General features: G+C 36.6%; 1 protein-coding gene across 2 annotated transcripts in view; it reads right to left on the bottom strand.

Moving 5' to 3' along the window:
- Atp11c (ATPase phospholipid transporting 11C (ATP11C blood group)) overlaps positions 1 to 25,130 on the bottom strand; it is a 184,566-nt gene that overhangs the window by 88,417 nt on the left and 71,019 nt on the right. For both annotated transcript variants that reach the window (XM_026392227.2, XM_077793779.1), the window contains exons 2-4: positions 8,022 to 8,141; positions 2,337 to 2,426; positions 24 to 104 (exon numbers count right to left, since the gene is read on the bottom strand). In XM_026392227.2, coding sequence (XP_026248012.2) covers positions 24 to 104; positions 2,337 to 2,426; positions 8,022 to 8,141 — 291 coding nt within the window. The remainder of the gene's footprint in view (positions 1 to 23; positions 105 to 2,336; positions 2,427 to 8,021; positions 8,142 to 25,130) is intronic.

Raw genomic sequence — 25,130 nt, 5'->3', positions numbered from 1 at the left:
ATAAATGTAAATAAGAAAGTTACCTGCTTGATGGCTGTAACAGTTATAACAAAGAAAAGTGGAAGTCCACTGGTAACTGGGCTAGTTGGTGTGTCTACTGTGACCTAGGTGAAGAAATTAAATTGAAAGTAAAATGAAAATTAGCTATTAATTCACATGCAGCACTTACATGTTGTAAACATTTCAGACAGAAATGCAGACAAAACACATTCCAGTAGAGAGTCAATGTTAATTTTCATTAAAACAGTCCACATAGCAGTTAGTTTTAAGAAACTTGGTCCTTTATTGAAATACATCCATTTATTTACCACCTATCTGTTGAGTAGCACTGTGTCAGTCCCTGTGCTTCAGCTAGTCTCTGGAGATCTACTTTAAATGAGATAGAGACAAGTCCCTGCCTTCATATAGCAGAAAGCTCACAGGGAAAATCAGACATTAAAATAAGAGTGCAGATGGTGAAATCTGAAAGGGAAATCAAAGTTAGCTAGATCAAAGTTGGTTTTTCAGGTACAGCAAACAGTATATACAAAGTCTCTATGGTAGGAGGGAGAAGGGCATATGTATGAAAAAATAAAGAAAGCCATTAGCAAGAGAAAGTGTGGCATGAGATGAAGCTGGAAGAGGAAGAAGGGGCCAGACTGTGCAGGGTCCGCTAGGCCAGGGTAAGCTGTTTATTCTTCATTCTGCGAACAGTACGAAATCCTTGAAGGTTTTGGGTAGGGAGATGTCACATGAATAGAACTGCATCTTGAAAAGATCATTCTCCATGCTTTGTGTATGATAGATTAGAAACAAGAGTGGAAAGACAAGAGTCCATTTGGGAGGCCACTGTTATTATCAGATGAAAGATGATGGCTTGGATTTCAGTGGAAACAACAGGCATGAAAAGAAGTAACAGAGATATTTATGAAAATAGCAAAACTGGTAAGGAACTAGATGTAAGTAATGATTAAAGATGTCTGCCAAGAATCTGGTTAACATGCCTGTGTAGATATTGTCATTCACTGAAATAGGATATATTGAAAGAGAACTAGATTTGAGGGAGAGAGATCATGACTTCAGTCTGCCCTCACAACCTCCAGCCAGGCCTGCCTCTGCCACAAAGAAGTGTACATAAGAGGTTTTTACATGGTTCCATGTCTTTATGTAACCTCTTCTCTACTAAATCTTCAAGGCTTAGTTTGGATACTAGCCTTCCTTTTGAAGCCTTCTGAAGCTCCTCTTGGATAGGGAAAAAATCATAACTCCTACTGTATACTCACACCATTTTGATCATTCACATAAATGATCCTTACTACATTAAGCAAATTCATGACTGTCTTCTCAGCAATAAAATTCCTTAAGAGTAGAAAAGTCATAGCTTGATCTTCATCATAGCTGCAATCACTTTTGTTGTCTGGACTGCTACATAGCACACAATAGGTGCTTGGTACACATTTACTAAATGAAATTGAGAGGTTCTACCCACCAAGTAGAATGACTCTTATAAGCAGAATCCACTATGTTATTTATTTTAGGTCTTTAAGACATTTGACTGTGGTTCTTAAGTACCTACTTTTCAAATATTCCATCATTTGTATTCAAATTGGCTCTTTCCTATATTATGTCCCAGACTGGTTTTAAGTAGCGGGGCTAAACTCAATTATAGTATCATAGACTCAAAGCCTAAAAGTGGATGAACAGAACCACTTAACATCAACAAGTATTTGAGCAATTTCATTGAAATTTTTAAAACACAGCACCTTTAATGTAATAAAATTTTTCAGAGGTAAATACAGTGACTGAAAGAGTTTAAGGGTTTATAGCCTTAAAGACAGAAGACACAATTTAAAACTCTAAAATTTAAAATGCAAAAGCATAGTAAGAACACAGAAACAGATCAATCTACTAGGCTCTCATGCTTCAAGGGAGTAAGTGAATGAGGCAGAGCAAAACTGGTAATTATGATGATAAGTGATTAAGTTTTCAATTAGGCTGGCACTGATGTTTAACAAAATAAAACTATTAATGTAAATGAATTTTGATTTTCATGTATATCAACTTGTTTAATGATATGAGATATATCCTTCTAGGATGAACAAATATATGAAATCAATGAAAATTTAAAAGAAAGAACAATGAAATAAAATCTCCATGAGTTTCCTAATAAAGATGCAACTTCAAAAATCTATAAAATCATATAAATCTTTAGGTAATTATTTCTACTTTAAAACTGCTATAATAATCAGTTTTGAAACATCTTTGTTTTTAATCACAGGGCATAAGGTTAGAAATTGTTTGAATCAATCAAGACTCTCAAATTCTCAAAGTTGAACAGTTGTTTATGGAGTTCTTACCTGTACAAGGAAAATGATGAGAAAATAAAAATTTGCAATCCTTCTAAACTGTTCAAACAGGTTCTTTGGGAGGAAATTCCAAAGTGTATACTATAAGCAAGCAAGAAAAAAAATATTAGAAAGGAAAGTCGAAAAATCCTAATAGTAAGGACTTTTATGGGTCCAGGTCATCCTGTAAACTGATATTTAGTATATACATCACTTTGAAACCCAAAGCTCACACATATGCCTAGTTAAAGGTATGGTACATAATTTTTTTTCAGAAATGAAGTTTCATTCTGAGCATTACAATGGCCATTTAGTTTCATACTTTTGGTTTATCTAATAAGCCAATCTAAAATAGGTTCCTTATTATATGCTCTCAGTATTATATACTTCCTTGAGGGTACTCATTACAGTGAATTATAAATGTATACATTTTTTAATTTAAGTTTCTCCCTCAATAGACAATGATTTCTATGGAGTAGACTGCTCATCTGTCTTATTTACTAATTTTTCCCCAACACCTAGCACAATGCCTGGTACAAATAGATTATTTGAATAAATGAATGAACAAATTCCCATGGCTTCATTAATCTTTGGAGTCTTGAACATGATTAGAGATAAAACCATCCTTACCAGTACCTCCCGTCTTCATGACAGCTGAGGAGATGTACAGACACATAACACTGAATCATACAGGGCTGTAACTTTAAACAATAGCATTCTAACCCTTGGGTTTTTGTAAAGTTTTCAATGCCAAATTCTACATGGAGAGAAGGACAGAATGACAGAATTTTTGGCCAACTATCAAACCACATATAATTTCTCACTGATACTTTAAGCTCAAGGACTAGGTCATATAAAAGTCACCTTAAGAAATGGGACTTTATAGATATATTTTTTTTAATATTTATGTATTTAGAGACAGGGTCTTATTAAGTTGCTTAGGGGCTTACTAAGTTGCTGAGGCTGGCCCCCAAACTTTCAATTCTTCTGCTTCTGCCTCCCAAATTGCTGGGATTACAGGCATGAACCACCATGCCTGATTCTAGATATCTTAATAACATCCAGAACCTAGAAAGTAATGATTCTTAACATAAAAGGCTAATTCTAGACTTGAAACATCTCCACATCAATTATTTGTATAATATGAGAACAGATCCATTAATAAGGTGAAAAGCCAGTCACAAAGCATGAGACAAGGAGAAATGTACTATTTATAGTTTCCTAATTAGAAATGCAAATAATTAGGAAACTATTTTTTATATGTTCTCTTCTCTCCTTCATCAGGGCATTAGCTATTTAGACCTCAGGGTGCCATAAGTTCCCTCATCAAAGGTGCCTAGCACAAAAAACAGAGATTTTTTAATTAAGAAAAAAACTGCTGCGGTGCTGGGGATGAGACCTAAGTCTCACACATTCTAGGCAAGTGCTCTACCACTGAACTATATCCTCAATGCCCCTTTAATAAAGAAATTTTTATTAAAACTTGTGCCTTGGCCGTTTACTAACTTAACTAAAAGGCAAATTAATATTTAATCACAACTTTTTATATTGTAAATATAATATAAATATATAACATATTGTAAACATAATATAAAATGTAATATTATAACAGAGACAAGGAGAAACTTACTTTTTAGAGTTTTCTAATTAGAAATGAAATTGCATCAGTGTCATGTACACCAAATTATTCAAACTGTTTATCTAAAAAGTGGACTCTCAGGCTTGTTGAGTTGCCACCAACCATAAAAATATGTTAAAACACAGCAAGAAAATGTGAATAGTAGTTATTCAAAATACAGTGATGAGAACTGAGGGTTTCTGTCATAAGTTCCTTTTGAACTTATGATAGAAACACAGGGATACTTAACCACTGAGCCATATCCCCAGCCCTTTTTATTTTTTATTTTGAGACAGGGTCTTGCTAAATTGCTTAGGGCCTCCCTAAGTTGATGAGGCTACTTTCAAACTTTTAATCCTCCTGCCTCAGCCTCCTGAGTCACCAGAATTAAAGGTGTGTGCCACCACTCCTGATGTAAATTCTTGCAAAGAAACCAGGTGCCATGGCCCATTCCTATACACCCAGCAGCTTGGGAAGCCAAAGCAGGAAAATCCCAAACTCAAGGCCAGCCTTAGCCACTTAGCAAGGTACATTAATTGCATCCATAATTATTTTTTAAAAGGGGCTTTGGATGTGGCTCATTGGTTAAGCAGCCCTGGATTCAATCCCTGGTATTGCCCAGGGGTGGGGGAGGGGGGAGAGTGGGGAAGAGGGGGGAGAGGGAGGGGGAAGGGAAGGGGAGAGGGAGGAGAGGGAGAGAGGGGGGGGAGGTAGAGGGGGTTAGGAGGTAGAGAGGGGGGAAGAAGGGAGAGAGGGGTGAGGGAGGGAGAGAGGGGTGAGGGAGGTGGGGAGGTAAAGAGAGGGGGGAGGGAGGTAGAGAGGGGAGTAGAGAGGGGGTGAGGGAGGGAGAAAGGGGAGATGGAGAGCAGGGGTTGAGGGAGAGCAGGGGTGAGGGAGAGAGGAGGTGAGGGAGAGAAGGGGTGAGGGAGAGAAGGGGTGAGGGAGGGAGGGGGAGAGGGAGAGGGAGGGTGGAGGGAGGAAGGGGGAGAAGGGGAGGGAGGGAGGGAGGTGGGGGAGGGAGGTGGGGAGGGAAGGGGGAGAAGGGGGGAAGGGAGGGAGGGAGAGGGGATGGGGGGGCGAGGGGGAGGGAGAGAGCGGGAGGGAGGGGGAGAGAGAGAAGTAGAAGTAGAATAAATTCTGTTGATGATTTTGATTTTTTTTTTTTGATACAAGGGATTGAACCCAGAGGGGCTTAACTTACTGAGCCACATCCCCAGCCCATTTTTAAATTTTGAGACACTGAAGCAAAGCCAGTGGAGGCACCAGCCAGTTTGCTGCAGAAGAGAGTGGTAATATTAATAGATTAAGAAAGACAGCAGACAAACTTGGCTGAGAAAAACTGTAGAATATCAAAACAGTTTGAACTTAGCTGAATCAAAGGTTGTACAGCAAGCTGGGGTCTGAAAAGTGCTGTGTTTCTCAACTGGCAAGTAGAGAGCTAAGGTGGAGAGGCATCTTGAAGATCTACACTGCAGTTTGCTGCTGCAGGAGCCCAGGACATACCAAACTGTCCCAGCAAATGCTTACCATATGCCTTGGATGCACCTATAAGAATGTGATTAAAACAGGCACAGAGAAGACTATATCCTAGGGGCTTCAGGTCAAAGATATGGATGGGAGTGAAACTCACTTTCCCTTTGACTCTGGTGACTCACATGACCAGGTGGAGAAGGTCAGGAAACTGAACAGGTAGATGTAATTACATTCAGACACTGACCCTGGAAGGCCACATTCAAGGGTGGTACAATGTGCCAGACCTGTGGAGGTTGGTTACCCTACCCTATGAGTAGAATTCTCAGTAGAATCCTGAGATCCAGATGCCCAGTAAAGATCAGCATTGGCCCAGCCCTAGAGATACCACCCAAAAAAGTTCCAATGTTCTGATCAGTGCTAAACATCAGCTACAAAAACCTCCCATTAGGAACTCTGCATCAGCCCTGCTCTGGGAGCGCATGAATCTAGTCTGTCCAGACAAAACTCCAATTGACAGTACTTTCCATTCCCTCCTACCTTATACTAGTGAGAAGGGAAGCTGAGAGCTATTTCAACCAGCTTTGATTCCAGGAGGCTCCAGCTGGTAGTTGCTGAGCAACACCAAAAGAAGAAAGGTTTAATGACCTCCCAGCCTTTGCTTTCTCTAAGTGTTATACAGTGCAAGAAGAAATAAAAGGGCAGTCTGGCATAAGCAGTGAATATCCATCCTTGTCAACAGCTTTAACCAACTCAACACATGCAATGTTTTCAGTAAGAACCCCCCACCCTTTTGGTGTTCTTGCTGTGCTGGTTGGTTCATGCCAGTACATTCAAAGCTCAGTTCAGCACATTATATTTTTTGCTTGTTTTAATCTGTGTGTGTGTGTGTGCGTGTGTGTGTGTGTGTGTGTGTGTACTTTTTGCTTTATTTTCTCTGTTGGGTATTAAAATTTCTTATTTCTTTTGTTTTTGTTTCTCTTATTACTCTCTTCCCTTTCTTCTTCTAATAGCCAAATTCTCTCTTGAATATACAAACAGCATAATATGAAAAGGGCTCTTTTTTTCAGAGCCATTAGACTTTATAAAGTAGTTGTGTACCACTAACTCTGTGTGGTGACCATGCCACTAACTTAATTTCTGTGGGATTAGTTTCTTGTTCTATAATTCAGCAAGTTGAACAAGATGACATCTTAGGATCTTTCAGCTCTGTAAGTCTGATTCTGAGTCAAAGGTCTACATTAATTGTTTACTTGGATAGCAAAGGATGATTCAATATGTCCATTGAACAGGCTATTTATTCTCTTGAGCATAAGTATGTAAACCTCTGGCTGATGATTAAATTTGTGCCATAGGGTTAAAGAATAGCAGGAAGCAGACATTTTATCCAAATATATTTATATTTTTTCTATAGGCCTATAGATCTGCTCATTAGACAATAGTTTTCACATGTCCTGTCTATATTTTACATGTTGATCTTCCAACTAAACAATCTCTTATATATTATTACCCAAAAGAGAAATCAAACGCATGTTTAAAAATCAAAATATTACATTTTTTAAGGAAAGTATAATTCTGTTGTTTTAGGTCATAAGTAGTTGCAAACACACAAATATCACCAACATTTTAGCTCTGCCTTGCCAGGCTGCCTGAGGAAGTAAGGGAAAATTTCAAGATCTGTTCTATGCTGTAAGAGACAGCAGTGGTCCAGCCATTTACCACCTAACCCAGTCAGCCAGGAGTAAAACTTAGCAAAATAATGCTTGTAGAATGATGACTCCTGTGTACCAGTACAAGAAGTGTTTTTACATATGGAGTATTAGCCATTTCACAAATGAGGACACTCAGACTCAGAGCAATTAATATGGCTAAGGTGAAAAGCCAGTAAATGGATGGGTCAGGATTTAAATGCAGGTATACAAAAATTACAGACCAGTGCTCTTAGCATTATGCTATTCTGAAATAAGAAGATTATTCAAATGGTGACACAGCTATAATGACTGAACTCTCAACAGGTCACAGGTCAAACCGCATACTGGGCAGAGTGTACCCTTTTATTGAGCAGAATGTACCCATGAATGTATGTGAGAAACAAGATAGGGGAGGAAGGGGAAAAAGAAAGAGATACAAATGAAAGATGTACCAGAATAGCACACTCCAAAAAGAATGCAAATCATTTATATCCTAGGCCAGCCATTTTAGGGCACTTTGCACAAGTGAATAATTACTATCCATCCCGCCCAGTTGCTAGAGATGAAACCCAAGGCCTCACACATTCTAGGCAAGTGTGCTATCACCGAACCTACAGCCAGCCCAATAATTACTACTTTTAGCACACTTTAAGGCTTAACATTATATGCATAATCAACAGGCACTGTGAATCATAATGGGAGGCAAGTGAATGATCTTTCAAGTATAATAAAACAAAATGATGAGCTTTAAAAAAATAAGCTATCTTTCGGGGAACACTTACCCGACATAAAATCTGTATAAGTATGTAACCATGTATGCATATATAAATGTACCAGCTTCCTAAGAATAATAAATAATTATGTAAATAAGTACATTATCTATGTGAACATCCATTGAGTTAAAAAAAAAAAACTTACCTTAGATGAGACTATTCTATTATCACAAAATCTTTGTGCAATGTAAGCTTCTGTTTCTGAAACTGGATGATTGCCAACAAACACTGTGCGTGTACCAACTCGTTTCTCCTCTCCAGCACACTGATCAAGAGAAAGAGGAAAAAAGTCAACTTTATATCACATTTTTCTATGCTTCTACCAAGCTTAGAATTCTTGTCTAAGCATGTTTGGCTATAATCTGGGGAGAGACAGTAGTAGGGAAAGGAGAAATCCTTGTTAGGAAATTCAACATCTACTAAGCTTTTAGTTGCTGATTTTGGGAAGATTAGTAAATGTGTTGTTTAAACCCAACACATTGTGAGGCCAACAAGTATAATTCTAAAATGATGAAAGAAAACATCCAAAGGAGTCCAGGGAAATTCTCCCCAAAATATGGCACAGTTCCTGAAAGCAGTAAACAATACCTTTACCAGAATAGTAGCTTTGATTCATTGACTGTCTTCTGTCTGCAACCATAATATACAGGGTCTGAAACGGTTTACTGATAAAAGCAGTAAAAATTTCCCATAATATCCATTTTGCACCCTAAAGTGAACAAAACTGCAAGATTCATACTTCATTTGGCTTCACCCCTACTCCTGTCTTCTGTTGTAGTCTTTACAATAGACCTGATCCTTATAAATGCACCAATTTGAACTACAAAGAAGTCAAGTCCATACATACAATCTAATTTGCATTCTTTAACAGTCATACGGTTGTTTAGTTTTACACACAGCAAGAAGTAGCTATGAAGAAAATAAGGAAGAGCTGCCTTTCAAGCAAGTTCTCAGGTTATTCTACAAGTGGAAAGGAGCAAAGGAGGTAAAGTGTCAGTGAGGCAGGATGTTTCATGCACTGCTAATATAGATTTCTCTCCTTGATTACAGTGGCCACCGACTGACTTAAAATAAACATGAACTAGTACTTTTCCTGATTCTTAATCATCTGTGATTTCTTCTGTGCCAGAGAACATAGAAAGGAAAAGCCAAAATGCAATTTTCCAGGCATATGGTTTTTTTTTATGAATTCCCTACATTTCAATGGCATTTACAGAATAAGGCCTAAGTGACCTCCATCTCAATAAATTGGAGAAAATGGATTGAAATTACTATGTTGGTAGAGGTGTGTATATTTGAGTGCAGATCCTGGCAGTGCCTGTTGTTAGATGATGATATTGAGGTCTGAAGGAAGCTGTAGAATGACCACTTCTGAGCATTATTCAAAATAGGGCAAAACAGTTCAGGCAGGTTTGTGTTTGGAGCTGCCTGGGGATTGGGGGCGAGGTAGCACGAAGTAGATGATTTTCCCATGCCTGTTTCACCCTAAAATCTGATAAACATGCAATCTCTGGGTAGACTTTTCTACAACTATTTAAAATTGTTTGGTTTACATAAAACTGGCAATTCTGAACTCATATGTAAATTCACTATAATTTTCCAGTTACTTCCAATGCAGAGTGTTAAAACAGTGACATTAGTTTCTTTGATTTTGAGAAACTCCAAGGAGGAAGCATTAAAAAAAAAAATTCCCATTTGGATGGTACCCAATGTAGTCTAGTGAAAGTGTATGTATGATTCCTGCCACCTCATAAACACATTGTAATTCATTAGTAGAGTCCATCCTGGACTGATTCCCATTCAAATGTCCTTAGAAACAGCATTTAAAAAAAGAAAACTTTAAGTGTTAGCAATGTTGAGAGCCATAGCCAAAGGGGCCCCAGCAAACTTCCAGCTGCCTGCTGATGATTGGCTTACAGCGGCCCCAGCAAACTTCTAGCTGCCAACTGATTGGCTCCTCTGCGGTGATGCTCATTGGGTTGTTTCCCCGCCCTTTCAGACCACGGAGCTGCTCATTGGGGGACTTTTTTGGCTCCGCCCACACGACCCAGCCAATTGGCCTCAAGAGCAGGAGGAGTGAGGGAGGTTGAGAGGCTTGTGGGAAGCCGGTGGTAGCAGTTGGGCTCTGAAGGTTTTCCTGAAGAGCTGTGTGGTTTGGCGTGTGTGTTCTAAAAATAAAGTTCAAGGGGGGTGGGGGGGGGTGGGGGGGTGGAACAAGGGAGAGAATTGAACAACAGCAGATGAGGTAGAGAGGGAAGATGGGAGGGGAGGGGAGGGGGGATAGTAGGGGATAGAAAAAGTAGCAGAATACAACAGTCACTAATATGCCATTATGGAAAAATGTGAATGTGTAACCGATGTGATTCTGCAATTTGTATTTGGGGTAAAAATGGGAGGAGTTCATAACCCACTTGAGTCAACTGTATGAAAGATGATATGTCATGAGCTTTGTAATGTTTTGAACAACCAATAAAAAAAATAAAATAAAATAAAATTTAATTTAAATTAAAAATAAATAAATAAATAAATAAATAAATAAATAAATAAAGTTTGTTTCTTTTGACAATTGGCTCCTGAATTGTGCCCAGCCAGACTGCAGCATTGCAAAAACTCTGTTTTTTTTGTACTGGGATTGAACTCAGGGGCCCTTAACCACTGAGTCACATCACCAGCCCTTTTTTGTATTTATTTAGAGATGGGGTCTCGCTGAGTTGCTTAGGATCTCACTAAGTTGGTTAAGGCTGGCTTTGAACTCACGACCTTCCTGCTTCAATCTCCCAAACTGCTGGGATTACAGGCATGCACCACTATAACCAGCACAAACTCGGGGTTTTTTTTTTTTAATTCATTTTTTAGTTGTTGATAGACCTTTATTTTATTTATTTACATGCAGTGCAAAGAATTGAATCCAGTGCCTCACTCATGCCAGGCAAGTGCACTAGCACTGAGCCACAGCCATAGCCATAGCCCCACAAACTCGGTTTTAATGACACATCACGTGCTACATAAAAAGTATCAAAAATATTTAAAAGTATACTTAAGATATAGGAATTAACTGAGAAAAAAGTTATTTAAATTTCTTTATAAAAGATAAAAATCAGGGGCTGGGGCTCAATATCATCAAGGTCCTCAATATCATCATCTAACAATAGTCACTGCAAGGATCTGCACTCAAACATACACACCTCTACCAACATAGTAATTTCAATTCACTGGGCAGGGTGCTTGCCTAGCATGTGTGAAGTACTGGGTTCTATCCTTGGCAGCACCACATAAAAAAATAAAATAAAGGCATTCTATTAAAAAAAGATAAAAATCACCCTCTTGTATTCTTGATGTGTATCTTTACAGTATAATCTGAGTATTGTTTTTAAAAGGCAAAAATTAACCTTTCAGTAAAAATCAAATGGTACTCTTATTCGACTATTACCACCTTAAAATCCCATGTATTCACTAATCACAAAAAATGGACAGTTGTTGGAAGCACAATTTGTTTCCTGATTGCCTCTAGACCCATAAGTAGAAAAATACTGAACAAAAATAGAGTCCTAAATACAAGATCATCAGACACAAGATTTTAAACAAAGCCTACCTCTTCATCCTTTCCAGGTGTTGGCAGAATTAAGGGCAGTTACCCATAGAGTCTTTTTTCTTTGGGGGAGGATGGGCTGGGGATTTAACCCAGGAGTACTTTACCACATCCCCATCCCTTTTTATTTTGAGGCAGGGTCTCACTAAGTTGCTTAGGATCTTGCTGGCCTTGAACTTGTGATCCTCCTGTTTGGCCTCCCAAATTGCCGGGACAGACATGATTCACCACACCCAGTTTAACTATAGATTCTTAATCCTGGCTATACACTGGCTTTAAAAACACTGATGTCTGAGTATTTTAGCTAGTATCTAATTTCCCTGGAAGCTCCTCAAGTAATAATCCTAATTTGCAACCAGGGCTGAGAATTACTGGCAGACTCTGAATTAGTGACTGTCAGCAGCTAATACCCTACAAAATTTTAATGTATCAGTCATAATCCTACATTTTAGCTGATTAAAATAATTCAAACAATTTGCTTTTCAATGAATAAAAGTATAAATTACCCCTAACCATTTTAAACTGTTCATGAATTAAATTCTCCTTCACTGTTTAATTTTGCATAGTTAATCTCCCTTCAATTATTTAGATCAATGCTAATGAAATTATAGGCCCTGATAAAATACAAAGTTACTGGAGTTACCAACAAATAATCTTAACTGATGTCTTCCTCAGCAATTACAGCATTATTTTTATTGGTCATCAACTACTCTCATTGAATTCCTATAGAAAATAAAAGTGAACCAAAAATCCTTATTAAAACCTAAAGAACTGCAATGATTTAAGACTGGTCATACTCCAGGTCCAAAGATATTCTTTCCTCTCGAGCACTAGTGTTTTTGAACTGCATAATCAGTCTCAAAAAGAACAAATGAACTTAAAATTGAAAGAAAGATAGGACATTTCATCAAAATTTCATATATCTATTAAAATGCTCCCAAAGGTTGTGAAGGGAGGAGAGTGTTAAAGTGTCAGGGAACATTTCCAGCTTAGTAAGCATCTTGGTTAAAATCATTACCAAATAGACACTAGTATTGCTGTATGTATATACTGTCTGTATAACCAATGTGATTCTGCAACCTGTACACTCAGAGAAATGAGAAATTATACCCCATTTGATTCAAATGTATGATATGTCGAGATCATTGTATTGTCATGTGCAACTAATTACAAAAAAAAAAATCACTACCACGAACTCGGTGGTCAAACTGCTCAGGTTTCTAAGTCCGCACTCCATTATAACAAGCAAGATGAATAATCCTGATACACAATTTTAGTTGTAACTCTAAAATCTCACTTTTGAGATTTTGCCTTTACTGCAACTTCTTAAGTAATTAAGCTGTGTCTCCCTCTGTGGCCAGAGAAAGTGAAAAAAGATGGAGAGAGCATTTTTGTGGAGACAGGAAATTTTCTGTCATTTTCCCTTTAAACTTTAATATGGTTATATTTACTGAAACTCTTAGATGCACAACTAAGACAAATATACAACGTTAATCCCTATACACAAAGATTCTCTCTAATTAGATGCTATCCGGTGGCAGTATATTTAATTGAATAAAAACTACTATAGGAAATAGATACTAAGCTCCAAATACTTAAATTAGCAAGCACAATACTGAGGAAAATGCACAGACTGTTAGAATTGGGTAAGAATGCCACCTTTTTGGAAGCTCAGAATTATGTGAGATTCCATTATATCAAAGTGATCCACTGAGCCATTTAATTTCACGAGGGACAATCAATTCTAAGTATTTCCAATTTGATCCTCCCACAAGGTCCTCAATGGCTATAGAAGCATGTCTCTAAATAAAGAAATGCAGCTTTTCTACAGGATAATAATCGATAACTAAAAAATGTAAGCATTTTTTGATTAAAGATTCTAACAGGGATTTTTAAAAATATTTATTCTTAAATTTTAGGTGGACACAATATCTTTATTTTACATTTATAGCACTCTACCACTGAGCCACAACCCCAGCCCCAGGGTTTTGTTTTTTTTTTTAAAGATTCAGAGGTTCTTTCATTTATAGAAAGTAACCTGAAACCTGAGACTCTCAAAATTCCTACCAAGACTCAGCAACTCAGCTTTCCTTGGTAACAGTAACTTTCCTAACCCAGAGACTGACAATATGCTTACAAACTTAACTAGAGATGAATATAGTACACAAGTCTAGGAGGTCCTAAAGTTACTTTTCACTTTTGCTACAAATATCTCTACACCACCTTTCATTCCAAATATGTAACAAACTTTAAAATTCTAAATAGGAAGGTACTCAATTTCTATTGATGGGGAGAGGAAAACTGACAATCCAGCTAAGTAAGCATTTATGATTGCCCCCAGGAAAGAGATAAAAATACACATAACCCTGTAAGCCAAGAATAAAGAAGTCCCTAGGACCTCTAAAACACAACCTATATAAAAAGAAAACAAGATAAGATAGATTACCAACCCTCAGAGGCTGGAGGGAAAGATGGGACCATCTGCATAGTGACATGTAAAAATGTGCTGAGGTGAGGGCTGCTAAATCATAAGGAGAAAGCTGCAGATTACCAAGCAACTTTTACAAACCCCTGTGTTTTTTGCAATGTTTCCCAGAACTTGGGAAGAGAGCCAACTATGGCTTGATGAGTTTGTGTACTTCCACTGGAGGCAGTAAAGGAAGCATTAGATGACCTGGTCTACTCCTTAAAAGTTGGAAGCAGAACTCTGATGGCTTGGTTTTCATTATCACACATTTCACACCTTTTCCTCAATTTTCTCCAAAAACTTGAATTTGTCGTGGTAACTTTTTGCCTTCCTGGTGCTAGAGATCAAATCCAGGGCCTTGTGCATGACAAACAAGCACTCTACCACTGAAATACACCCCCTGACTATGCCTTGGTAACTTTTATATTTTAAAGTAATATTATTTTAAAATATCAGTTGAAGACCTCTCCTCTTGGAAAGTTTATTTTCCCCTAATCTCTAACTATAATAAATGGAACATGATAAGAAGTGTGGCTAAACATTAAACTTCTGAGGCAAATTCAATTGAACTCTTGGTTGTAGAGTGGTAAATACTTTAAGAGGAAGAGATATAATCTAGGTATTTGTTAGCATATGAGTTTCCCCACCCCAGGAGAGTGACTGTAACACTTGAACAACTGAAGTTTCAAAAATATATGACAAAAATATATGTAAGGCCTAAGCAGTTGGTTTCTGTGGAAATGTCCCTCAGGGCTCGAAAAATCTTCCTTACTATTCAAAATCTCATAGGTAAGAAAATTTTATGTCTCAAGAAAAAATAGTAGTATCTAAAAAGGGCAATAAAGATACACTGGGTATGGGTAGGGGGTAGTGCCTTTACCAATATCATTAGCTAGAAGAGAGAAATTCTCATGCAAAAAAATAATTTCTACATCATTAGGAAAGAATTTTTATTATAGTGTAAGAGGATAATAAACTGTTGAGAAAATATATCTATATATTGTAAAAGAGGTACCGCATAACCTGAACAAGGTTTTATTGCCTGTTTTAGTGATAGTGTCATTATTACAAAAGTGATAAAAAGTTTCCTAGAAAGGATAACAGTTCAAATATATTCTGGAGTGTGACCAATAAAACCAATGAATGAGTTTTTTCAAGTAAATCTTTAAATATCATACAGAAAGCAAAATAGTTAGGAAAAAATGTCCATTTTTAAATGTAATTAATTTGAATAACACATCCAGGATATATCATTTTATTTCTTAACATCCCTAATACAAAAAAGGCAGGTTAAAAAAAAAAAAAGCAAGTTTCAAGCATTACTTGATTTAATAAGCAAAGAAAGCAGGGGGAGAAGGCTCTGAGTTCTGACTCTCATAAGGCAGCCACTTCTCCAATAAGGCATTTCTAATCTTCAATTCAATAATTACAAAATAACCAACTTCTCTGCTCAATTTATAATGTCTTAAAGAAAAGTTTGAAAAAAAAAAGAAAAAAGTCTGTTCTTGAAAAAAGCATCTTCTCTATAGGTAAAGGTTTTCAGAATAAGGTTTGCAGGGGACAGGAGAAGCAAGAAATATATAATCCTGGAAAATATTACTTATACCTATGTTTTCTTCAACATGAGATTTGGGGAAAAATAGTTTACTTAGTTGAGCCTCAATTTTCTTATCTTTAAAATAAGGTCACATAACCTAAAGATTGCCTATAGTAAGATTAACATAAACATCTGGAGATTACTTTCAATGACTTCAAACTGTTCATATGAATAAAGGATGAGGTTTAGAGATATTGACTGACTATGGGAATATTAAAACCCCAGGGGCTATAGTCATAGCTCAGTGGCACAACACTTGCCTAGCATGTGTTAAGGGACTGGGTTCAATCCTCAGCACCACATAAAAATAAATAAATAAAATAAAGGCATAAAGGGGCTGGGGTTGTGGCTCAGTAGTAAAAGCGCTCATCTAGCAGATGAGAGGCCCTGGGTTCGATCCTCAGCACCACATATAAATAAATAAAATAAAGTTATTTAAAAAAATAAAGGCATAAAAATACAATATATTATGAAAAAAATTGGGGGCTGGGATTATGGCTCAACGGTAAAGTGCTTGCCTAGCACATGCGTGGCCCTCGGTTCAATCTTCATTACCACATAGAAATAAATAAAATAAAGATATTATGTCCAACTACAACTAAAAAATAATTATTAAACACAACAACAACACTCCAGCAACTGGTCCAGCACAGAACTTAGGCAACATCCTCTCCATAATCTATGTATAAATTTCTTTTTGGTACCAGGGATTGAAACTAGGGGTGCTTAACCACTGAGCAACACCTCCAGGCCTTTTTTATAGTTTATTTTGAGACAGGGTCTCACTGAGTTGCTCAGGGCCTCACCAAGTTGCTAAGGCTGGCTCAAACCTGCAATCCTCCTGTCTTAGCCTCACAAGCCGCTGGGATTACAGGTATGCAACCACTATGCCTGAAAGTGTAAAAGTTTTATTTAAAGCAGTGAAGTTTCTGGTTCTACAGGAGGCGTATAGGCAATTCTGATGCCATCCCTGACCAAAGAGACAGAGTGAGATTTCATCAACTGGCAGGCAGTGCTTGGTGTTAAAAACCCTGTTCTTTAGTATGAATGAACAGGACTGGAGTTGGCAGACAAACATCATGTTGGCAATGGAGGACCACTGGAAGAGCTCTGTAGGCTATTGTCTATAATATATGCCATTGGTCTTTCAGAACTGTTGATCTGACACCTGGCAGTAAAATTAGGAATTAATTTCTCCCTTTGTGGCAAAACAGATGCTCACTTCAGAATTGTACCAGAATTGCTGACATTGTCTCTAAATCTCCATTTCCTCCCCCAAAGCTCTGGATTTGAAGCTGCTATGCACTATAGAGACTGAGTGTTGCCATAAATTTAACAGATAATCTGACTGTAATTATTCTTAAAACATGCTTTAAAGAAATCATAAAAATTATTTATGTTTGAAGTATAATGCATAACTTTTAGTACACTGAGGTATAAAAAGAACACATAAAAACAGGAAATAATGGATTGTATATTAAAAATTTTGTTTGGATTGTTAAATCTTAGTATGATTTTGAGTACTGCTAATTAGGAATTTCATATGAGAGATGAATTGGCAAGAATATCAGAACATAACACTGAATGTTTCCCAAACTGCACTGCATGGAACAAGTTAACAATGAGGTTCTTTAGAAAAGGGGGAAACTTGTTCTTGTTTTCCCTCCTCCTGGCATACTCATAGAGCAAAAGCTCTAAAATGCCTAGAAGAAACCCCTTAACTTCATTCAATCAGTGTTTCCCAAAATTATGTCAACATAAGACTCCTTTTCTCCCCCAAGGATGATCCAATGATATCACATTCAGTAAAACACAATTTTGACTCTTATTTCTTACCTCATCAAACATGTCTACAATATCAGGCTATATTTATGGCAGGGTCTATTGGTAGGGAAAACACAGAGTATACACAATTAGCTATACTATCACAGTATTCAAAGATATAAAGTAAGATAACCAGTACAACTGTGGCAATTTCTATCCCTGTATGCCAAAAATAGGTAAGTAATGTTAAGTATCTGGCCAATGTCCCAAGTGGTATTTTGCTTCTTAGATTTAATTATGAGAGGCAAGGGACCGGAAGATCTTGGTCTGTGTGTGTCTTGGGGAAGTACTGGTATTGGCTTCATCATAGGTAACTTGGAAAGGGCTTCACTAGAAGGTCTGATCTAAAAGGAGGTAGAGGAATTGGGGCCAGATCTAGGCAATAAAACTTGAAATGTGGTTTCAGATATGGCATCATCTGCCACCTATTTCAGCCTAGACTTCTAAAATAAAACAAAAATTTTCAAGGGTGGAGAAAAGATCACCTGTTTGAAAACAAAGAATAATTTACAAATACCCATGAGAAGATATGTATTGGGGATGAAACTTATTTGTAGGCTTCAAAATATAAAAGGAGAAAGAAGTAGATAAAACATTAAGGAAATTCACAAAGGACAGGGATAGGCCCATGTGTAATGCCTTTTAAAAATATTTAACTACATACAGGGCTGGGATTGTAGCTCAGTGGTAGAACGCTTACCTCACATGTGCAAAGCTCTGGCTTCAATCCTCAACATCACATAAAAATAAGTAAATTTTTAAGGTATTGTGTCCAACTACAACTAAAAATAAATAATTAAAATATATTCAAATTCAAAATGAATAGATTAGACTCCTTCAAGATGCTAATTTTGGTATACTAGAAGGTACATTAGCTCTTTCAGACTTCAGACTCTTAAGAGTGTCCATTTAAAGCACAACTGCAGCAATTTGTTTAGTGTTAAACTTTAAAAGTGATGAAAATGAATGCCTTCTCAAATATGCCCGTTACTCTAGGGGAAGTCCTCTGATAAAGTAGAATGAAATACATGTTCTTGTACCCAAGGTACAAAAAACTTCAAGTTAGAACAAGTTAGGATTAACTGCCATAAGGACAATTTTTTAAAATAACAAACCACTTAGAATTAAAAATTTTACTTGCACACAGGGGTTTTTTCCTATGTAATATTAAGAAAAACACACATGAGATATGAACCAATTGAAAGAATTTTTACTAGAGTGGATTCAGTCAAAACGTATGACTTCTCAAAAATAACAACAATACTAAAGGCCAAAACACTCCCAAACAATTTTGGGAAAAAATTTAAACAAATGGCACAAACAGTAGTTTTTAAGTTCTATTCAAGTATAGAAATGAAAATAGCAATGAGTTATTTCTAAAGCACACATGGGGGTATCTAGAACAATTATAAGAATTTAAAGCCAAAATTAAAAATACCTGGCAAGCTTTGTACAGGAAAAATGCTTTCAGCTCAATCATGAAACAGCACAATGCACAGTATTATAGATTTCTTCATTAAAGGACTGTTGCTCCGTGGAATGCAAGCAGATTAGTCATAACCAGTACTCAAAAATTAGTGTTCATAAGGACTTTAATTCTTCTAATTACAATGCATTTGAGTACATTTCACATTATAAAGGGTGTGTATGCATGCAAATATATTAATACATTTCTAAGTTCATTCTTACTCTACTTTGTAAACTCAAATGTGATGTAAAAGTTTCTAAACACTGATTAGCAGAAAGTAATTCCAACATTAATCAAGGCTTAAAAAATGGTGGAACCCAATGACATTCAGGCAGTACTCAAAACTTAGAAATTAAAGTACATTTGCACTTTATAGCATTAGTAATATCCAATTAATAGTGGACTGGAAGAATGACGACTTCATATGGGTAGGCAGTATGGAAAAGGAACATAGAGTTATTGTACTTGACTACTCAAGATGTCCTGCCAATGTCCCAGCTTGGTTTCCAGTCACTCACTATGGTTTCAGATTTAAGGCAAAGGTAACTCCTCCCTGCATGCCTGCATAGCTTAACTACAGACAGGTGGGGAATGAAGAGACCTGGAAAGAAGCATGGTAAAAATACAAATATGTCAACCCAAAAGAAAGCAGCCAATGAGGAAGTTCTGCTCTAAGACATCATGGGCTTCCTCATCACTCTCAGTGCAACTCTCAGAAGATGTCTGGAAAGAAGAGTTTTTTAAATGCTTTAAGCAACACATACATTCAGAAAGAAGAAAGTTCTTTAGATGTGAGATTAGTGCTTTAGACTTCATCTTCAGTCTTAATGGCAGTAGATTAGAGAAAAAGGCAGGATCCTCCTAATCACAGTAGGTCTTTTTTAGAAAGCTATATGTCAGAATGCTGTTGAATACAGATTTTATGGATTTCAAGTCCAATCAGTCCAGTATACCTTTGAGCTCTACTATAATTTTTCACATTGTTAAGTAACAATGTGATGAGGAATCAAAGAACAAAATATGCATTGCAAATAAGGAGAGGTTCATTCATGCATTTTAAAAGTAACTCTTCTAGGATGGCTAGAATAAGAAATACAGAAAATATCAACTGTTGGTGAGGACGTAATGAAACTAGACCTTGGTATTCTGCTGGTGGCAATGTAATAAGGTTCAGTTGCTGTAAAATAGTTTGGTGGCTCATCAAAGAGTTACTGAATTACTACATAATCCAGCAATCCCATTCCTAAGTATAGAACCAAAAGAATTGAAAACAATTGTTGAAACAAAAATTTGTGAATGGGTGTTCATACAACACTATTTATAATAGTCAAAAGGTAGAAACAACTCAAAAAACAGTGTCTGCAATTCCTATAAAGATCCCAATGATGTTCTTCATAGAAATAGGAAAGCGAATCATGAAATTCATTTGGAAGAATAAAAGAGGCCCAGACTAACCAAAGCAATCTTGGCATGAAAAGTGAAGAAGTCATCAAAATAGTAGACTTTAAATTATACTTCAGGGGTATTAGTAAGAAAAACAGCAGGGTATTGACACTTAAACAGACATGAAGAAGACCAATGGAACAAAATAGAAGACACAGAGACACAACCACATAAATACGGTTATGTCATCCTTAAAAAAGGTGCCATAATCAAACATTCAAGAAAAGACAGCCTCTTTAACAAATGGTCCTGAGAAAACTAGAAGTCCATATGTAATAAAATGAAATTGAATCCCTATATCTCACCCTGAAAAAAAACTCAACTCTAAGTGTATCAAGGATCTAGACATAAGACCAGAGACCCTGCTTTTACTAGAAGAAAAAGTAGAACCAACTCTCTAGCATGTAGGCTTAGGAACTGACTTCCTCCATATGTCTCCTAAAGTGCAAGAAGTAAAATAATCAATAAATGGGATGGTATCAAACTGAAAAGCTTCTTCACAGCAAAGGAAACAATCAAGAATGTGAACAGAAATCCTACAGAATGGGAGAAAACCTTTACCAAGAGTACCTCAGATAAGGCATTAATTTCCAAACAAATCAAAAAAACACCAGAAAAATAAATAACCCAATCAATAAGTGGGCAAAGGAACTGAACAGACACTTCACAGAAGAAATATGAATGGTCCAAAAATATATGAAAAAAATGTTCAACAGCTCTAGCGATTAGAGAAATGCAAATAAAAATTACATTGAGATTCTATCTCACTCCTGTCAGAATGACAATTATAAAGAATACAAGTAATAATAAATGTTAGTAAGAATGAGGAGAAAGGAACTCTCATACATTGTTGGTGGGACTGCAACCACTCTGGAAAACAGTTCAGAGATTCCTTAGAAAACTTGGAATAGAATGACCATTTGACCCAGTTATCCCACTCTTCAGTCTATACCCAAATGACTTAAAAACAGCATACTACAGTGATGCAGCTACATCAATGTTTGTAGCAGTTCAACTCACAATAGCCAAGCTATGAAAAAAATTTAGATGTCTTTCAACGGATGAATGGATAAAGAAAATGTGGTATATACATACAATGGAATAATACTCAGCCATAAAGAAGACTGATATAATGGCATTTGCTAGTAAAATGGATAGAACTGGAGAGTACCTGCTAAGTGAAATAAGCCAATCCCAAAAAAACCAAAAGCCAATCAGTCTCTCTGATTTTGGTTGCTAACCCTAAACAAGGGAGGTTGAGTAGGGGAATAAAAGAAATCCATTGGATTAGATAAAGAAAAATGAAGGGAAGGAAGGGGGAGGGAAATAGGAAAGACAGTAGAATTAATGAGACATAACTTTTCTAGCCTTGTATTTGAATACACAACCAGGGTAACTCCGCATCATGTACAATCATGAAAGTGGGATCCTAAATAGAATAAGTTATACTCTAACTATGTATAATTTGCCAAAATACATTCTATCGTCATGTATAACTAAAAATAGATTAAAATTTTAAAAACTCTATCAACTAATGTCTCAATAATCAAAATGTGCTACAGCCATACCACAGAATAATACTCAGCCATAAAGAGGAAATTAAGCACTAATATATGCTACAATACGGCTGAACTTCAAAAACATTGTGCTAAGTGAAAGAAGCCAGAAACAAAAGTCACATATTCTTCCATTATATGAACTACTAAGAATAGGAAAATCTATAAAAACAGAAAGCATGTTGGAGATATAGCTTTGGTACCACCCTCCCAAAAGTTTTTCATATATATCAAATTGGTGGCTACCAGGAGAGAGAGAGATAAAAATGGACAAATGGGGAGTATGAAGTTTCCTTTTTGGATAATGAACTACAACTAGAATTGGAACTAGAGTTGGTGATTGGAAAATATGTGAATGTACTTGAGTAGAAAAAACATACTCAGATTCAGTTTCTCCTACTATACTCTCATAACACATAAAACTTATTATTTATTTATTCATTCATTCATTCATTTCATTCATTTATTTATTTTTATGTGGTGCTGAGGATCGAACCCAGGGCCTTGCACATGCAAGGCGAGCGCTCTACCGCTGAGCCATAACCCCAGCCCCCACATACCACTTTTGACACCTGATTGTGGGGAACCACACACCAAGCAAGGAATCAATTCTGCAGCAGACATGACAGATTCAAGGTTCCGTCACCAAGACTGCTCCTTCCTCTTTAGATGCCAGTCACAAGCCCCAGGTTGTTTGACCTGGGGCTTCTGACTGATAAATTGGGGTTCCTACAACCTTCTCCTCAAATTCAATTATTGTGTTTCAGCAGCTCACAAAATTCAGGGAATTTTTTTTTTAACTGGTGAATATTACAAAAGGTATATATATAGAGAGATACATAGCATGAGGTATAAGGGAAAGGACTCAGACATCCTTTCCAGGCATGCAACTCCTCACCTCAAGAATCTACACATATCCAGCTATCCAAAGCTCTCTAAACCCTGTTCTTTTTTACTTTTATAAAATCTTCATTGCATTAAGCATGACTGAAGCATGAACAACAGTGTAGAAACATACAGGAAAAAGGCATGATATGATGCTAATAGATTGGATGGGGAAATCCAGCAAGTCCTGATGGTTCAGATTCTTCTTGTTGTTTCAATGCAGCATTCCTTCCTTCATGGAATGTGGCAGGATTCCTCCTGAAATTTGGGATCTTATGATCTACTATCAAACAAGATAGGTCAAAGAATTTCTTTATGGCCAGCTCCAAGACAGAAAGGTAGGGGAAGATCAGTTTCTATGGCCTGCCTGTGGGAGATAAAGTAGCCAGGAGCCATGGACATAAACAAAAACTACATATCATTATATCACAATACTAAATGCCAATAAAGTGTTCACTTTAAAATGGTTAAATTTATATTAGGTGAATTTCACCTCTATTTTTTTGTTATAGATGGACACAATACTTTTACTTTATTTATTATGTGGTGCTGAGTATTGAACCCAGTGCCTCATACATGCTAGGCAAGCACTCTAACACTGAGCCACATACCCAGCCCTCACCTTTAATTTTTAAAAATGTAATCTTCTTACTTAATAGCAGGTCATGAGGTAATTTTTGTTAATGTGGCTGATGCATCCTAAGCCTATACTATGTGCAAGGCTCTAGAAATAGAGTGATGGATTTTACACATTTGCTGTCTTCAAGAAGCTTAGAGAGTGGGAGGGAGACCAGACATTAATCAAATTCTCACAAAATTTCAGCAAAGTGTCAAGAATGGTGGATATACAGTACTTAGAACTAACCCAGCTAGGACCACATAACAACTAAACCTGAACATATAATTCCTTCAACTCTCGCTTTGTTTCCCACTGATCTTAAAATACTTGCTGTTCCACAAGGTCTTGCACATAGTTGAGTCTCTTTCTCCTACTTGTCCAATGCTACCTTGCCCTATGCCTCTTGTTTTCACTATCTGTGTTATAGCCCATTGGCATTCTTTCCATTGTGAGCTCTAGAACTCACTCTTCCTAAATCCAGGAATTCTATTCCACCACTCCTCTCAGCATTACCTACTTATAATCACCCTTCAGATCTCATCAACTATCACTTTCTTTCTAAGCCTTTTCTAATGACAACTTAAATGAAGAGAGACCAATAACCTGTTTTTTAAAATCTTTGTCTGCTATAGGAAATTTACAATGAGCAAAGTAAAGCATGAAGAAAGACTCAATTCAGTTCCTCAAAAAGCCAAAAACCAAAGTCCCCCCCCCTTAAGTCTCCACAACAACCTTAACCTAAAGAAATCCTTCGTGAATTCCTTGACTCTTCAGAAAGTGTTTTTTAAACCTTGTGATTAGTTTCAGTAAAAACAAGGCAATAATTGTGACAACAATAACTTTGTATAGTCTACCATGACACTTAGCTTATTAAACATAATTTAATATGACTGGTTATTGTGATGCCTCATTAATTGATTTATTATACTTCACAGAATATTTATCCTGGGTAGTGTTCAGATTCATCATTTCTAGCTGTTTAAACAGTTGATTAAAAATGGTGCTTATGGTTATTTCTATTTTTAAAACATTCAGGCATTAGGCCAGAAATATAATCCCAGATGTAATATTGTTTCTGTGAAGAAAATCAGATTAGATTTTTATTACTTTGACTTATAGGAAATTTTCCATGAACATAACCTTCCATAAAGTACAAGGGCAAGTTGTAAAAGGTATTCAGAAGGACCTATCACCCAGAGGTAGTATGTACCATAGAACACAGGTCTGGGACCAAGGCAAACATGATTCAAATCAGCCAGTCATGTGCTATTCTCGTTCCACACCTACCTCATTTAATAATCATAAACCAAGGCAGAGTTATTGTTCAAAGTAGTGATTTCTCTACAAGCAGCAAGAAATTAACCAATCTATAGACTGTCCCATGAAAAAGACTTCACCAAAGCTTTCAAAGGGCATTTATACAATAAAGCACATCTCTGTGCTTTTTGGAATCTGAAAGTAACTTACATTTTTAAGAATAACACCTCAATGATTAACAGATACTATGCATTTATTTACATGACACTACAATTAACAAAGATCATAAAAAATTATTAATAAATGAGTAAGCAATAGTAAGTAATTACCACCATTATTTCTTGTATCATAGTTTCCAACTATTGGGCAATTAATTGACTATCTATATATCCCATTCCAAATGGAAAAATAAGACTAGTATGATTGTTTTTAGTGGTTTTCATCTACATCCCCAAATGCTTAGAACTATGAAATATTAATTCATGATGTGTGTTGAAACCTTACTAAGATCAAAGTATAGCTTCTATTTGGTCCCAGTAAATACTTCCT

Source organism: Urocitellus parryii, chromosome X, assembly GCF_045843805.1.
Source record: "Urocitellus parryii isolate mUroPar1 chromosome X, mUroPar1.hap1, whole genome shotgun sequence".
In the NCBI taxonomy this organism is placed as follows: Eukaryota; Metazoa; Chordata; class Mammalia; order Rodentia; family Sciuridae; genus Urocitellus; species Urocitellus parryii.
The sequence above is the reverse complement of the archived record's forward strand: the minus strand, read 5'-3'. Positions and strand labels throughout refer to the sequence as shown.